This window comes from Dermacentor variabilis, chromosome 3, assembly GCF_050947875.1.
Source record: "Dermacentor variabilis isolate Ectoservices chromosome 3, ASM5094787v1, whole genome shotgun sequence".
In the NCBI taxonomy this organism is placed as follows: domain Eukaryota; kingdom Metazoa; phylum Arthropoda; class Arachnida; order Ixodida; family Ixodidae; genus Dermacentor; species Dermacentor variabilis.
In genome coordinates this window covers 91,283,255-91,300,981 of record NC_134570.1, presented here as the reverse complement: position 1 = coordinate 91,300,981, position 17,727 = coordinate 91,283,255, and the positions used below count along the sequence as shown (strand labels likewise).

At 46.4% G+C, this 17,727-nt stretch overlaps 1 protein-coding gene across 2 annotated transcripts in view; it reads left to right on the top strand.

The window, feature by feature from the left end:
• Vps53 (vacuolar protein sorting 53) overlaps nt 1-17,727 on the top strand; it is a 46,136-nt gene that overhangs the window by 8,201 nt on the left and 20,208 nt on the right. For both annotated transcript variants that reach the window (XM_075685927.1, XM_075685929.1), the window contains 4 exons: nt 7,097-7,164; nt 7,399-7,471; nt 10,114-10,256; nt 15,271-15,460. In XM_075685927.1, coding sequence (XP_075542042.1) covers nt 7,097-7,164; nt 7,399-7,471; nt 10,114-10,256; nt 15,271-15,460 — 474 coding nt within the window. The remainder of the gene's footprint in view (nt 1-7,096; nt 7,165-7,398; nt 7,472-10,113; nt 10,257-15,270; nt 15,461-17,727) is intronic.

The window sequence follows — 17,727 nt, the reverse complement described above, 5'->3', positions numbered from 1 at the left end:
GTAACGGCAAAATTTATGATTTTGAAACAAATATTTTGAATTCTGCGGTTTTTAATGTTACTATGGCAACCTGTATCTTTACATCTCAATTGAATCCATAGACAAGTCGACCAAAGTAAAAACTTCTCGTTTCTTGAATCAGCACCATTTTTGCTGTGCTTGTGACTGGTGTTGTGGTTTTGGTGCTGCATTAACCTGCGGCCTTCCGCGCTTCTACTATGTTCATTTGCAACGTTATGGGAAGTGCAGAACGTTCGGTCTGATGGCTGCTTTGAGAGATAAGTAATTTTGATGGCCGAGGAGCTGGGAAACTCTGCTGCGGCTCAACATCAATAAGTTGACCATTCTCAGATGGTGGCACCAATGGGAGGCCCTTTGCAAATGCGGGGCCATGTGGAAGGGCCTCGTAGTAATCTGGTACTGTGCCTGAATGAATGGTTGTGCGGTCTTATAAGGAGTGCTCAATCTCGAATGAGCTAGACAGCACGGATGACTTGATTCTCGGGTGATCACTTTCGGAAATAGTTTAGCTTTCGTGAGACTGAGCTTGTTTCAGCACCAAACCCCATGAAGTATACAGCCAACAGTGCTCTTGGCACTGACAGCAAGCTCGGCATAGCACCAGAAACACTTGTCGGGGACTGTTTCGGTGCCTAGTGACGCAAAAGTTTTGTGAAAGTGGAACTATCTCCCAAATTGATGGCCCGAGAATACCGCCCAAGGAAAGCTCTATCTCCTTCGCAGACGACGATCATAAGTGAAGAGAACTTGTTTGCGAATTGATTCTTTAAATAAAGGTACCATTTCTCTTTCCGTTCATCTCTCGTTACATTTGTGGTTTTATTTATGATTATTTTTTATTTCACGGACTGAAGAGTCGACCATCGCATTGCAGTCATGGTCGCGTTAAATTAGAGTAAATGCAGTAGTAATACAGGCTCCATTATGAAAGTAATGCGCATGATTTTATTATGGCGCGACTATCCATGGCAGCGCAGTAAAACCAGTCTGGAAATATGGCGAGGGTTCTGTCCACACTTGCGGTGCATGGGACAGTGATCGAGGATCTGCAAATGCACAAGGTCTGCATGGAGCTTGTGCCGAAAGTGTTGACGGAAGATCAGAAAGAACTTCGAGTTTTGCGCTGTCAAGAATTGTTTGATTTGATTCAAAATGAGCCGGACTTTCTTAACTCGGTCGTAACTGGAGACGAATCCTGGATGTTTGAGTACGACCCAGAATCGAAAAGGCAGTGCAACAAGTGGCACACAAAATCATCCCCCCGCCCCAAGAAAGCACGAATGAGCAAGTCTCGCATCAAAATAATGCTCATTGTCTTCTTTGATGCCCAAGGAATCGTCCATTTTGAGTTTGTACCATAGGGAGAAATTGTCAACTCAGCCTTTTACCTGGAGATGCTCAGGAGATTGAAACACCGGGTCATGCGCGTGAGGGCTGACATGAAAGATACAGTCAAGCTCCACCATGACAATGCTCCCAGTCACATGTCCTTCATCGTTACCAACTTCCTGGCCCGGAGCAACACCCCAGTGGTCCCCCGTCCCCCTTGGCTCCGTGCGACTTTTTTTTGTTTCCCCGACTGAAGAGAGCACTGAAGGGAAAGCATTGGGAGACCGTGGAAAACATACCAAAGCATGTTACAGTGTTCCTGAGAGACATTCCCGTCGAGGACTTTCAGGGTGCCATCCAGGTGTGGCAGACACATCTCCGCAAGTATATTGATGCAGGGGGAGAGTATTTTGAAGAATTTTGACCATTTGTACAGGTGCGGTCAATAAATCTATTTTTCCCAGAAAATGCGCATTACTTTCACAATGGGCCCTGTATGTGTGTGCCAGGATAAGTTACCATACAATGTTACACCCAGGTATTTGAATGAGTTAATGAGCTTCCACAGGAACGTTGGAAATTGAGTACAGAAAATGAAGAAGACTAGAATGGCAGGAGAAGTATACAGATTTACACTTATTGGAGTTGAGTGTTATTAACCACTAGTTACTCCAATTCTGTGTGTAGTTAAGCTCAGTCTGTAGTGCTTGTTGGTCAGAAGTCTTAGTGACGGAGCAATATATGACACTGTTGTCAGAAAACTTGCGGATGTGTCTGGGAAACACGTAGAGGAAAATTGTTAATATTGTTGCATGCAGAACAGGATGTTCAGACAAGAGACAATGACGAAGAAGTGTTGTTGTTGCTGGGGCGAGTCGGCCACCATGTTCTAGCGTCAGCTGGTGCCTTCAGCATTTGCCTTGCATGAACAACATTCATGCTTGTCTCCACCTCGCAACATTTTGGTGGATGTGCCAGGTACCAACACGAAACTCTGCAGCCGGTGCTGCATGAGCCCTGACACGATGATCGACAGCCAAAGTGGCACTGTGACCGACCGCCCCCCTCCGGTGTGGCAGACTCTGACCTCCGTCGTGTTGTCCCAGCTTCTATACCCAGGGACCTTCAATGGCATCGCTGGTACGGATGTTGAAGACTGGATTTCCTGGTATGAGCGTGTAAGGGAAAATAATCAGTGGGACCCAACGCTAATGCTAGCGAATGTGATATTCTACCTCCGAGACACAGCACTAGCATGGTACGAGACCCACGAATGTGACATAACAAGTTGGCATGTCTACAAGCAGAAGCTCCTAGACCTCTTTGGAAAGCCCTTTGGCCATTGGCTGGCAGCAAAAAAGGAGCTATCGATCCGTGCTCAAACGTCAACAGAATCTTATGTAGCATATATTCAAGATGTCCTTGCGCTATGTCATAAAGCTGACAAAGACAAAACACACCGACAAGATTAGCCACATCCTCAAGGACGTTGCAGATGATGCATTTAACCTGCTTGTCTGCAAGAACTATGACTCGGTGGACGTGATCATCAAAGAGTGCCGCAGTTGCAAACTGATAAAGAGTCACCGGATTATGCAGCAGTTCAACAGGCTACCAAATACAGCTTTGACGTCTTTGTGTGAAGAACAGCCACGTGGACCTCCTCTGTCCGGACAAGAAAATTTGACACGGTTAATTCATCGCGAGCTCGATTTCAGTGGTTCCAACTTGCTGTCATAACCCGGCTGACACCGGACAATAGGCCGATTTGTTTCAATTGCGTGCGTGTTGGACATTTCTCTCGTCATGGCCACCGTCATTGGGCGTCGCCCCCGATGTGGAGCTTCCCGTCCCACTGTCCAGATCAAGGTGCTCCCCATTTCTCTGTGCATCCTTCATCTACGAATACTGACAACGTGCCTCCAACCTTCCCGCCCAGCCGGTCACCATTGCCCCTAAGTCGTCGGTCTTGTTCACCGCAGGCTCTTCTTCCCCCACGTTCATGCTACAGGAAAACTAGTTGGCGCAGCTCCCGGAGGTGACGCTGCATCAACGACCCGGCCTGCAAGTTCTCTGATCACATTGCCTACCTTTGGAAGTATATCAGACGTTGAGATGGATGGAGTCCCAATCAAGTCCCTCGTCGACACCAGTGTGCAGATGTCTAATGAGTGCCACCCTTCGCAAAAGACTCAGAAAGGTCCTCACGCCTGCCATACTGTGCACAGTTTGTATTGCCGATGGTAGTACGCCACCGGTTGCTGGCATGTATACAGCATGAATAACGATTGTCAGCCATCAAACCACCGTCTTATTTATTGTGCTAGAATGCTGTCTGCATGACCTGATTTTGGGGCTGGGCTTTCTTTCGACCCATTGTGCCCTAATAGACTGCGCTACAGGTGTCGTGCAGTTGGACCTTCTTTCTGGCAGCTACTTTGTTTCTGATGCACATTATCCATCCCTGTGGTCTGCCGAATTGACCCAGTTACCGCCTCAAGCTGCCATTAGTGTGCCTTTAAACGCTCGACCACGTGTTTCTGACGGCGACTACATTGTCTCTCCGCTTATCGACGTTTTTCTACAGCATGGCGTCGTGCTCCCAAGTACCCTTGTCACCATTGTCGATAATTCTACTTGGCTTCCCGTACTCAACTTTAGGTCTGTTGCACATGTTCTTCCCAGTAACATGACAGTAGCCCGTCTGACACCTGCCCACGAGTACAAGATATCTCCGCTCGCGCTCACTATTTCTGCCTCTGTCAGCCCTATCTTCGCGTGTTCCCGCCTGGCTTCGTCACCCTACCACGACGTTAGTAAAATGATCGCTGCTGACCTCTCTCTAGCTCAAACTGAGGACCTTAGGCGCATTCTGTTTAGTTACTGTGAGATTTTTTATTTCGATGACCGCCCACTTGGCCAGACAGCCAAAGCCACTTGTCGGATTCACACCGGCAATGCAAGTCTCATCCATCACTGCCCCTACCTCGTGTCTGCTGCAGAGCGCAGCATCATTCAAAGCGAAGTTGCGAAGATGCTGAAGAAGAACATCATCAAACCTTCCACTAGCCTGTGGGCTTCACCAGTGGTCCTGGTCAAGAAAGAAGACAACATCTGGAAATTGTGTGTTGATTATCGCCATCTGAATAGATCACCAAGAAGGATGTGTATCCATAGCCTCGTATCGATGATGCACTTGACTGTCTACATGGGGCGAAATATTTTTCATCGATTGACCTCCACTCGGGCTGCTGGCAGATCGCTGTTGATGAGAAGTATCACGCGAAGACAGCCTTTATTACACCTTATGGACTTTTTCAATTCAGAGTCATGCCCTTAGGGCTTTGCATTGCCCCAGCGACGTTCGAGAGAATGATGGACACCCTTCTCCGAGGCTTTAAGTGGACCATCTGCCTGTGTTATCTCGATGATGTAGTCATTTTTGCTCCAACCTTTGAAACCCACATTGAGCGTCTCGTGACAGTCCTTGCTGTGTTTTGCGCTGCGAAACTTAGCTCAACTCGTCGAAGTGTCACTTTGGTCGTCGTGAAATAACCATTCTCAAGCACCTTGTAAACGTCAATGGAGTTCAACCTGACCCGGCCAAAGTTCGAGCTGTGCAAGACTTTCCTGTGCCGTGCTCAGTTAAGGACATTCGCAGCTTCATAGGCTTATGCTCATACTTTCGTCGCATTGTTAAAAATTTTACTGACATTGCGCACCCTCTAACCGAGCTTTTAAATAACGACGTCGCTTTCATGTGGGACCGCGGCAGGCCGAAGCCTTCACAGCACTCATCAGACTCTTGACGAGCTCCCCAATTTTAGCCAATTTTGACCCTTCAGCACCCATTGAAATCCGTGCAGATGCTAGTGGTCACGGCATTGGCACTGTTCTTGCCCAGATTCAGTGTGGTCAAGAGTGCATTATCGCTTATGCAAACCGTCTTCTGTCCACGGCTGAGTGCAACTATTCTGTTATAGAGCGAGAGTGCCTAGCGCTGGTTTGGGCGATAGTGAAGTTTTGCCCAAATCTGTGATCCCTTTCTGCAAACCATCATAGATCGGTTAAGCTCGCCAACTCCTGAGCTTTTCCTTTGTCTCTTCTGTATTGCCGACAGAGTCCTGTACAAACGTAACTTGCGCCCTGATGATGCTGACCTACTGCTGACCTTACCGGGGCACCTTCAATGCACCGTGCTTCAACTCCACGATGCACCCACCATTGGGCATCTCGGTGTTACTTGCACCTTTGACTGAGTCTGGCGCTGTTTCTTCTGGCCTGACCTCTACCGTTCTGTGCGCCAGATGTGACTGCTTGCAGCTTGTGCCAACGGCGGTAGCCCACTCCCATGGCTCCAGCTGAGCTTTTGCAGCCCGTCGATATTCCTACTGAGCCTTTCTTTCGTGTAGGACTCGACCTACTTGGACCTTTCCCTTTCTCAACTTAGGGCAACAAATGGGTTGCGGTTGCAACCGATTACACCACGTGCTTCACCATTACGGGAGCTCCTTACCGCTACTTACGTCAGGGTTTCCTCCTACACAACGTCATCCTGCACCACGGTGCTCCATGTCAGCTCCTCACAGATCACGGACGTTACTTCTTGTCAAAGGTCATTGATGATATCTTCCACCTATGCTCTACTGAAGATCATATAGCTACTGCTTACCATTCACAGACTAACAGTCTCACAGAGCGACTAAACAGAATGCTTACTGACATGCTAGCTATGTACATTTCTCCAGACCACCAGGACTGAGACGTTGCTCTGCCATATGTCACCTTCGCGTACAATTCATCCTGCCATGACACTGCAGGTTACTCACCGTTTTATCTACTGTTTGGCCGTGATCCCGTTTTGCCCCTGGACACTGTACTTCCACAAGTCACACAGTCGCACACCGCTTATGCCCGTCATGCGATTTCTATGGCAGCACAGGCCCGTCAGATTGCCTGCGCTCACCTCACTGATTCCCAAGCTGCCTAGAAGTCCTGTTACAATACGCACCATAGGGATGTGCAGTATTTACTTGGCTCCCTCACGCTCCTGTGGCCACTATCTCATCGTGTGGGCCTATCGGAAAAACTTATGTCGCGACATTTAGGTCCCTACCGAATCCTGCGACAGCTTTCGGATGTGACGTACAAGATTGCTCCCGAAGAGCCAGGCCCGTCGTCCATACAGCCAAGAGCCGATGTTGTTCATGTTCCCCATTTAAAGCCCTACGTGCGTGCCTTTGCCGGGCCCTAATCGCTTGCGCCGGGTTGGCGCTCCAACCCCAGCGGCGTAGTGTCGTGATGCAGAAGAGGACATGCAGACAAGAGACGATGACCAAGAAGTGTTGTTCGGGGGGGGCGCTTCGGCCGCCATGTTCTAGTGTCAGCTAGTGCCTGCAGCATTCGCCTTGCATAAAGAGCATTCGTGCTTGTCTCTGCCTCACAACAATATATATCAAGAACAAAGGGAGCCTGAGGACGGGTCCTTGCGAGGTGCCGGACGTTATACGTTAACAGAATCACTTGCTCCAGTGGAAGCACAGTAAGCTGTGCAAGTTGCTATGATTGCATGATCAGAACCACCATACAAACACATAGCCAGCCAAGTGTCGTCCTCTTTTCTCTGTCTGTGTGTTTGCGCACCACTTTTCATCATGCTCCAGTGACTGTGTGATCTTTGATTGTCCCTTTTATTCCATCGTGACTTCAGTGATCTGATGCCTCGGTTTTCCTTTTATATACGCAGCACTCGGCTCCCACACAGCAGCTTGCCGAGGCCTGCCTTGTGGTCTCCATTCTGGACAAGAAAGTCAAGTGAGTGTTTGGAGCACTCACTTATCACTCTTCCCCAGTGACCAGTGGTACTCAGGGTAGTAACATGAAGGGAAATCATCTTGGGGTAGAGATGAGATGTTTCCTCATTGAACCCAACGTTACTTGTTCACAACATAAAAAAAGAAAGAAAGTTGATTTTCAGCTTATTATTTAGTCAGTCAACATCCATTCAGGAAGCCACATTTTCTCTTCTCTTGTGTGTGTGTGTTCTAGGCAGGAACTTCTGAAGTGGTTCGTGTCGCTTCAGCTGGCCGAGTACACTCACCTCTTCCAGGCAAACCAAGATGTGAGTCTCTGAACATTTACGCTAACAAATTCCATGCTTCCAGGTCATTTTGAAACAGACACACAAAATAAAGTTTACTGCATGCGACCTTGGTGACACTGGTGCAGTCAGTTTTCAATAAGCACATTAATTCTACTCTCCCTCTAAATTGAGTGTACTGTAAGAATCATGAAAAGTGTCCTTATTTTAACAACAGTAGTTGTTAAAAGTTACTTTTCCCAGCTTTTGCGGCATCTGTAGCAGATAGATCACTTCTGTCATCGTCGCGTCTCTGTTGAAGTATGGTAGTGCATCTTTCTCCTCGCCCTTAACACCCGTTACACCTTGTTTGCATCTAGGTAATGCGTATGGAGTCGCCAACCTTTTCCTGTCCCGTGCAGTTGAACCCAGTGGAAGTCAACAGCACTCCGTCACATTAAATTGTGCCTTGTTGTTCAGGAACTTCCTTGTTAGAGAGCTATACCTGGAATGCTTGTGAGTTTATCTATCCCTTGTCTGACAGTTCAGTCTGCATTTTATCTGTCTGTCCAGTTTGGCTTGATATAAGGCATGTGCCCAAGGGGGGGCCTGCCCCCCCTCTCACCAAATTAAGCAGCGTACCCCCCTCCCCCCCCTCCCATGCCACCACTCCTCACACACATTCCTAAAGTGCCACCCAAATCAATTTTGAGACTTGACAGCTATTCGGCAGTTACCATTTTGCTGCCTTTTTCTCACCTTTTGGATGCTGGTAGTTATTGGCATCTCCTGGAGTGTGAAGGCCAATTTTCTCATCGATTCAGTGCCTGCGCGATTAACTCGAGATGCGTTCAGTTGTCACCGTCTATTGGAACGGTCACACGCATCGCTTTTGCTTCGTTAGTTCAACCTTCTTTGTTTAGACTGATCCAGAGACCAGGAAAGGGATTCAGTTCATACTGAGCTGGTCTGTATGCTCGTGGAACGAGTTGCGGCCGGAGAAAACCCCAGTTGTGTTTAACTTTTTCTTTTGCTTCATTATTTCCTCGAGTGACGGCTCGTCGCGACGCTGGCAGATATATATTCAGAACCATATACCTGCAATATGGGTTAGAAAAGGTGGAAAATAAAATCATGCGAAACAGCGACCATCGTCTAACCCTGCAATAGCCCTTAAACCCATAAGCAACATGACTGTCACCCGTTACCTTGTCTGGTTTTTCTGTAATTGTACAGCACTTTTCCTGCAAAATTGGCAACTGGAAACAAGAGTCTCAAGAAATTGAGAAATTAAGCGATCTACCAAGGGAGAGAGTCGAAGCAACAGCCAAACTGGAAGGAAAAGCGAAAATTCACAAATTTAACCGTTTGTGAAAATGTTTATGGATCAACATCTTTTTATTTAAAAAGGAAGTAGAGAAAATGCCCCTGGAAGTAGAGAATGATTCCATGTGTTTTGAATGACATTTCTACAGTTATCAGCCGAGCTGCCTGTCGTAGCCACTTCTGTGCTGTGCTTATGTGGGTGTTTTTCTAACCTTTCGCGGCGGGCACAGTACGTCTAGAACTGCAGCGTTCTGCACGCTACGCGGTTGTACGGGACTGGCGGCCACGCATCGTTATGCAGCTTCCCAAATAACAATACGAGTCAGTTTTGGCACTTAGTAAGCAGTAAACAAGGGATCCAAAAGAACTGTGATTATTCCGCAAATATGTATTTCTCTATAATTCTTTCAGGGCTAATTTTAAGAAGCTACTAGAAATCTTTATTTTACACTTTCGTTTGTTTACTTCTTCTTGGCAGTTTTGTTCCTGCGCTTCTTTCCTGCACGAGTCCATTTGACGTGGGTACTTGTTTGTCAAGTAAAGGAGAGGTTTATCTGACACGCATACCTGTGAGATACACCTTATTTCATTTCTCTTTTGCGGGTTTGCGTGTCTTTATGGCGAATGGTGGTCACTATTTACATTTGTACTAATAAAGGTGCCCCTCCCCCTCATTTGCATAGAAATGTTACCCTCAATTGCCCCCTCATGAAAAAAAGATCCTGGGTACGTGCCAGCATGATACGATAATTTCGTGCTGAAAAATTGATGCAACATAGCACAATTACATTGAAAGAGTAAAGAAACAACAGATGAGCACCTGCATGATCTTTTGTGTCATTTGCGTCATTTTACTTATTGTGTCATTACATTTTGTGTTGTTTCCTGCACAGAAATTTTCACATGGAACTGTTAAACATTAAACAAATATGCATTTATTAATAGCATCACTTTGTGAAAAGATCGCAGCAGCACTAATGAGCAGTGGTCACACAGACAGTCCATATATAGCAGCTGTTCGGCTGCCGCGGTTTATGTGTTACACATAGGATGACATCTGGTGTGAGTGGTGCATAGGGGGAGCCATATTGGCATAACATAGGCTGCTCCACCAAGAGCTTCGTGGCGCAACCCACCTCCCCATTCCAAAGGGAATGTTCATAACATCCATCCATCCATCCATAGGGAATAAACGGTGATTGTAAGTGCAGCACATGTGAGGCTCTCACTGATTCTCACAACTTTAATGCCTCAGCAAGTGAATCGGCTAGGCTATGAACAAGTCATACCAAACGATGTGGTCTTTGTCATTTGTGCCCATTTATGTGTGTTGCTGAATGTGCATTTTTTTTCCCCAGGTAGCCTGGCTAGATCGTGTGGATAGGCGTTATGCCTGGCTCAAGAACCATCTCGTCAAGTTCGAGAGCAAGTTTGGCCAACTGTTTCCCGCAGACTGGGAAGTGAGCGAACGCATTGCGGTCGAGTTTTGCCACATCACCAGGCAGGTGTCCTTCTCTTGTGTCCAATCATTTTGGGCTCTCTGTGCTTTGTTCGTTCTAAATTTAGGTGCACTGATTAGATTTAGGTGCATGTTAAGGAATCCACAGATGTTGACATTATTCTGAAGCCCTCCACTATGGCCACTCTCATAGCCTGGGTGCTGCTTTGGGATGCTGAATCCGGTTTGGTCAGGTTGGCTGATTGATTAGTTAGTCAGGCTAAGTTTGTGTGGCTACCCTACGAGAAGAGTCGAGCTGTTAAAGGGTCCCTGAAACGGCTCGGAAAAATTTCGTAGAAGCATAGGGTACAGTTGCAGTAAATCATTTGCCCCACAATTTGTGTGAAGTGTCTCATATTAAGAGAGCTATGAACGATTAGAAGTCACCCACCTACATAGCCATGCATTTTATCCTCAACTCGTTCGGCGAATGATCGGTTCTAAGCTCCGTCAGAGTCCCTCCATGTTTTCTGGTCACGAACCTCCGCCGTCCTGCTATGGGACTATGGGAGAGATTCATAAGCTGCTCAAAGCTGCTGCGACGCAATGCCACCGTGCCTCAGAGGGCATCATTTGCGTACCGAAACGCTTGTGCGGTGCGAGACGAGCTGATTGATATGGTGCGTTCTGTGCACGTGCTGCACTATTTTTCGAATTCTGGACTGTTTTGATAAACTGGCGAGGTGGGACAACGATGCCGAACATGTGCTGCATGCTGGGGTGCCATTCCGGCTTCTAGGGAACCACCGAAAAGGTGTCATTTTGTTTACCGAGTGACAAGGGAGGAGCAGATGAGAAATGGAAGCTGGCCATACTGCGACAGGAAAGTGGTGGTTTTAACTATGAATACAAATACTATATGCGTTTGTGTGCGAAACACTTTGACGCCTTGGACATCATCAATGCCTACAATTTCGGTATAAACTGCAACGTCGGGTCCCTGGAGTGTGAAAAGCCGACGCTGAAGCCTAGTGCTGTCACAAGGATTTTTGAAGGCCTTCTAACGTATCTCATGAAACCCAAACATTGGTTCCGCTCATTGACAGTTCGACACCCGTGCAAACGACCACGCAAATCGTGGTGTACAATTGAAGAGCGTCGATTTTTTAATTTTTAAGAAATTGTCTGACTAAGAAAAAAGCTGTAGTATTGATGCTGTGGCTACTTGTATTAGTTTAAGAGTCGATTTACGATGTGCTATGAAATGCTTATGCCTTACGCTTTCTTGTGTACAGAGACAATCGATTATGCATTCTGTATTTATTGCATTCGTTTGCTGGTGTTTCCTGCGCCCCAATGCATATCTCCCACAATTTGATGTTCTTTCTTTATGCTTGTTATATCACCCGTGTTTTTAACAAACTTCTTGCATTGTGAATAGTGGACCATTTGTGATTAGATGCCTCTTTGTGTTGTCTGTACGTCACTTATTTTGCATAATAAATAACTGATTGTGCTTGTATGTTGTTTTTGCACCAAAACATTTTATTTATTTTTCTGACTGAATTATAGAACTGTATCTTTTTTTCATTTTTGGAGCATGACAAAAATATCAGGACGAGCTATTAGAATATTTTAACCTCTTGCCCAAATAGTTGCACATTATAACCAAGATACCTAGTCTCGTTGCTTCTGCGTCGAAACCACAAGCAACATGAATAAGTCGTGGACTTACTGACGCTCTGAACGACTGCTTGCTAAGACAACTGCCTAATTACAATGCAGTCTCAACTGTACAGGTCCTACCGCTTCACGTTTGCCTTAATCCTGTACTAAAAGCATCACCGAAGACATTTACTTGTGAGGTTTTTCTTACATTTATCCTATATAAATCTAATTCTGAAATGGCATTGCTATGCCGAGAAATCTGAAGCGCACGAAGCAGCTCAGTTTTCTTTTCTTTGTCATTAAACAAAGTCATTATTACGGAAGCAGCCCTTACAATAATGATTTAATTGTTTTGATTTCCTGACAGGATACTGCTCACGGTTTAATGGAATGTAAACAGCTTTGCTCAGCGAATAACCAGGGGTTATGCACAACTGAGAGTTTGCGCTTACTTACGGCTGAATGGGGATGCAACAGCCCAGATGTTTGCCTCTGGTTACAGGTGGCACCACTGCCACTTTGTTGCGAACCTGTGGTGTTTAATTTCAGGCAAATAATAAAAAGCGGAAAATATCGAAACGTTCAGACGAACGGAGCTGAGAAAAAAATATGGAGTGAGACGGCCCTGCCACGGCGGCTGCATTTCGATGGGGGCAAAATGCAGAAACACCTGTTTAATTAGATTTAGGTGCACGTTAAAGGACTCCAGGTGGCAACAATTAATCCGGAGTCCCCCATTACGGCGTGCCTCATAATCTTATCGTGCTTCTGGCATGTAAAATTTCAGAAGTTGTTTTCTTTTTCGTGACAGACTGCGGCAAGCTGCATGTATTAAGGGCCTAATTTTTTTTCCTGATTGCAAATTTCATGGCAGCAGGTATGCTCAGGCAGTTATTGAAGCATGTGGAATGTTAAAAGTATTTACGTGAAAGTAAAGAGGCGCCTGTGGAATTTTACAAAGCTAGAATACCAACGTTGCCCCATACACAACCACAGCGGTAGCATGGCATTTGCATGCCCTCTCATGCATATCTATATGAAACTGAGGCAGCAGTTTCGTGACCAGAAAAAACATGGAAGGACTGTGACTCTGCCTTCACTGGCTCCGCGTCATGATGGGACATCATGTTGTCTACTTCCGATTGTCTTGGAGCCAGCACACGATGCCTCTCTAACCTCTCTTCCAGTTGCCTGGCAGTTGATTCCAAGCGAGAGCTATCGAAGCAGCGTTCATTGCGAGCATTCTGTCACAGCGCTGAGTGGTGTCCGGCGTTCCTGTAACCACAAGCGAGCTGGGCGTTTCAACGGTTGGGTGGAGGTGTGAACTAAAGCCCCTCCATACTACTATCGCTGTGATGAAGGAGCTTCAGCTTAGATGTACGTGAGTGGCCTGATTGGTCTGCACGGTCCAGCCACCTGGCATCGCAGAGCTTAGCCTGCCAAACAAAGAGCTAATATTGCTCTAACCAAGTGTAAAACATTTAGAAAAACAATGTGTTCACGATTACGCTCCTGCCAAAAATTTATGCCAGCAGCTTCGTTACTGCTGTATTAGTTCTGTGTTTGGTTAAGCTCTGTGCCACCAGGTGGTTGCACTGTGCAGACCGCTTCATGATTGCGCCTCCGCTCATCCCATGAAACTCCCAGGCCCAGTCCACTTGCACTTGCATTTACCCAAATACCAGACACACAAAACACTATTGGGGTAGTAAACCTCCGACGTAAAGTGACGGCTGCAAGTACGCAAATCCTGACGCCGATTGGATACTGACAGTCCGATGTGCTGCAGCCACTCCACTCGTGTGCTACCTTGCAGAGGGACACAATGTCGCAGCTTGACATATTGGCAGTCACTACGTTTGCCGTCCACAATGTAACAAGGGCGAACCATGGTGCATGCAAAAAGAAAGATCAAGACCAACACTGACCATAGAGCTCTCGTCAACAGGGAGCATGTTGCAACACAAGCAGATGACACTTGCTGTGTGCCGGAAGTCCTTAAGTGTAGTGAGAAATTGTTCATGTACATTCTCTTTCTGTTACTTTCTTTTTATAGAAACAAATTAACTGTGACGAAGAAGATGGGCAGGCTGAAAAGCTGCATTGCCTTTACATAACTAACCTTCCAACTATTACGAACGACATTTGTTCACCATAAAGTTGGAAAAATTATCGATGACGTGCCCTGGGCAGCCAATCAGCTCGCCCTACGGGTGTCAGATGGTCACCTTGCATCACCTGGTCAGGGGCAGTTGAAAACTCAGCTAAGTGGCATGCTGCTCTCGGCAGCGATGTACATTTTTAAAACCTTATAATAAATTACGTGCTTTACACGGAGCATTTAGATGCGTCAATTAATGATCAGAAGGACCTACCCTAATGACTCGGTATGTTTGTACAATATCATCAAAATTGTTTCAGGGTCAAATGATAATATATTGATGCTACCGGTGCTAACATATGGGGCAGAAACTTGGATGTTGACAAAGAAGCTCGAGAACAAGTTAAGGACCACACGAAGAGCGATGGAACAAAGGATGTTAGGCATATTAGGCATAATGTTAAGAGACAGGAAGAGAGCAGTGTGGATCAGAGAGCAAACGGGGATAGCCGATATTCTAATTGACATTAAGAGAAAAAAAAAAAATGGAGCTGGACAGGCCATTTAATGTGTAGGATGGATAACTGGTGGACCATTAGAGTTACAGAATGGGTGGCAAGAGAAGGGAAGCACAGTTGAGGATGGCAGAAACTAGGTAGGGTGATGAAATTAGGAAATTTGGAGGCGCAAGTTGGAATTGGTTGGCGCATGACAGGGGTAATTAAAGATAGTAGGGAGAGGCCTTTGTCCTGCAGTGGACAAAGAATAAGCTGATGGTGACGGTTAGGTATTGAACTTCTCAATGTTTCTTTTTTCTTCTAGAATTGGGATGGGGGCCCCTGCCTTTGTGGCTGGATCTTTGTCTGTGGATCTTAGTGATGATGAAACCGTGCATTAACGTCTGATGAAGTTGTGCTTACAGGAACAGTGAGAAGACCACTAACTCATCATAGTCTGCCTAACGTGACACCAATCACATGGCTATTTGTACAGGCATAGTAGGTAAGCCAAAGCAACAAATATCCGAGGGCCAGGTTTTGTAACGATTATTTTCATCTTCAAATCTTTTTGCCCTTCATTGTTGGCTCGCATGCTGCAGCTGCAGAAAGAAATTGAATTGCAGCTCTTACAACAAAGCGCTACCTCCAGCTTTCCTGCAGAAAGCTGCAAGTTGCAATCAAGAGATTTAGAGCGCTCATTGTGAATCTCTACTCTTCCCCCCATTTCTGCACCCGCCTTTTGATCTGCATCTTCAGAATGCCAAGCCGACCTTGACTCGGCCTCTCTCCATTGCCTTGTGAACTGCAGGCGTGAGCTGACCCAGCTGATGAGCAGCCGTGTGCAGGACATGGAGGTGCGCCTGCTGCTCAGTGCCATCCAAAAGACGACGGCCTTTGAGGCGCTCCTGGGCCGACGCTTCACGGGAGTCACGCTCGAGCGTACCAACGTTGTGTCCCCAACACCTGTGCCCCCGCTGCCCCGTGCACAGCCCTCACAGGTATGCACGGCCACTTGGAGTAGAGGCGTGCTGCTTGTTTGTGATGTGAAAGAAAACACTTGTCTCATGTGCTTCTTGTCCTGGTCATCCCCTAACTTACCCTATGCTTTTTCTGGCTTCATTGCCTGTCACTTGATATGGTTTCGACTAAGCAAAAAATCGAGCCCCTCAAATTCCCTTGTTCTTCCTAATTGCATAGCGATAGCCTCAAATCTGGCAGTCTTAACATACCAGGGATTTCTTGGCCAGCTGCCTGCTCCTCAGATCATGCGCTACGTAAACACCTGTGGTTAAGAGGGTGTCCCACATCCATTGCCTTGCCCACGAGCGGCGCCGGCTAGCATCCTAGGGTTAATTTTGCACATGAACACGCAAGCAGGTGAAAGGATGGTCAATGTGGTAACTTCATTGGTAAAGCACCGCACGTGTAATGCAGAGGATGTGGGTTTGGTCCACACCTGCAGCAAGCTATCCTCTCGTCTACTTGATTATTTCTAGATAGCAATTAAATTTAAAATAATGTAGGTCGGCCTCAATTCTAGGCTAACCACTGAAATTGGGAAGGTCAGAAAATTTTAGAAAGCTTTTCTTGAATGTAAGCCAAATGAAAAAAATCCATTCATCGGCATAAAGAAGATTAAGTTTATTACAGTTTGTTGGCATGTTGAAGCAGACAGGCATTTAAGATTGTTTTGAGTGATGCCGCAAACGTTCGTGACTTCGCTCACCTTCGTCTGTATAATCCCTGTATTACAGACATTTTTGCTTCTCTTTGTGTCCTAGTAAAACCAGAAACATAGTTTTCCATCTTGAGGTTCCAACCTTATTGCGGAACGGTGAAAGCTAACCTCTTCGTAGAACGTATGACAAGTTTATTCCGTTGTTTCTATCATATCACGACCATGGGAGGAAGTTAAGTGTCTGGCGGTTGCAGCTAAGCAGCATCCTTGATTTTAAGCTGACTCCCGACCTGTACACCTGATTTTCTTTTAAAAGAAGTGTTGGCTTACATTCGAGTAAATATGGTAGCATCCGACTTGCCCAACCTGCAGTACTTCTGCACTATTTGGGCATCAAACACTTTGGTGGCATACTCACCTTTTGTTTGGTAAAAGACACCAGTGCCTTGACATGTGGTTATCAATGCTGTCTGCTTTATTCTAGCATGGTTGGACAGCATGGGCTGTAATTTAGTGGAGTTGTTTGATGACACATTTTACAGCGAAACTGTTCCGGGGAGTTACACAGCAGTGTTTCTGTGCGGTGGCGTGGTTGGTATGAAATGTTAATTAAAGAACAGCAAGAGTTTCAAATTGTGGCATGAAACGTGATGAATGATTGTCAAATATAAATGCTGCAATGTGTATAACTCATTGAAATAGACAACAACTTATATGTGCAGGTTTTTTTTAGCCAGTAATCTGCAATTTTTGTTTCTCACATCCTTTCTTATCGGCTACAAATTGGAGGTCAGCTAGGAGTTTGCACAGCTGCGGCAGTGAAAGACTGACGGAGTGGTGGTGCAGCGCAGCCTGCGTGGGAGCCATCTCTTAGAGCAGCCAGCAAACAGAACCCTATACAGGCAAATCTTGTTAATTCGAACTTGCAGTTGATTCGAACTCGCGTCTTGGTCCCGTCAAAGCTATGTGTCTTCCAATAGGCGAAAACGCCCGATAATTCAAATGCGCAAACATTTGCAACGGTTAACTCAAACATACGGCGCTCCAACGATGCTCCCACCAGTGCGCCAAACTACACAGTGGCTCCTCCGACCAGCATTGCTCTATATGAAACCATAGAGGAAAGGCTTAGAAGAAGTCCCTTAATGGCACGCACGGGGGGCGGAATAAATAAGAAAAAGGTGGCGGAAGTTTCACCCTTTCTCAAATGGCAAGGTCGCCGTTTCTGCGTCAGGCCATAATGCCCCAGCCACACTAGCAGCAAAATGCGCACTGTAGGAGGGATCCAGCCTGGGCCAATTTTTCATAGCTCGCCGCGGTAGCAAACGAGCCACGAGCAGAGGAGACCGATAAGAGTGGCCCCTACAGTGATGCACACTCAGGAAACTGGTATCATGCGGACCTACCCGACCACTCTATTCATACTCGTGTCTGGTTCAGCCATACCACTTGTTTTTGCAATATCGTCTGCTTGCATGAGCTCTCGCTCAAGCTAGTTTTGGTTGGCCTGGTTGGTCTTGTTCGTGCTTGTTTTTTTTACAATGGTGCATCCAAACCGAGACGTCCCGATAGAAAGGTTGTGGGAGA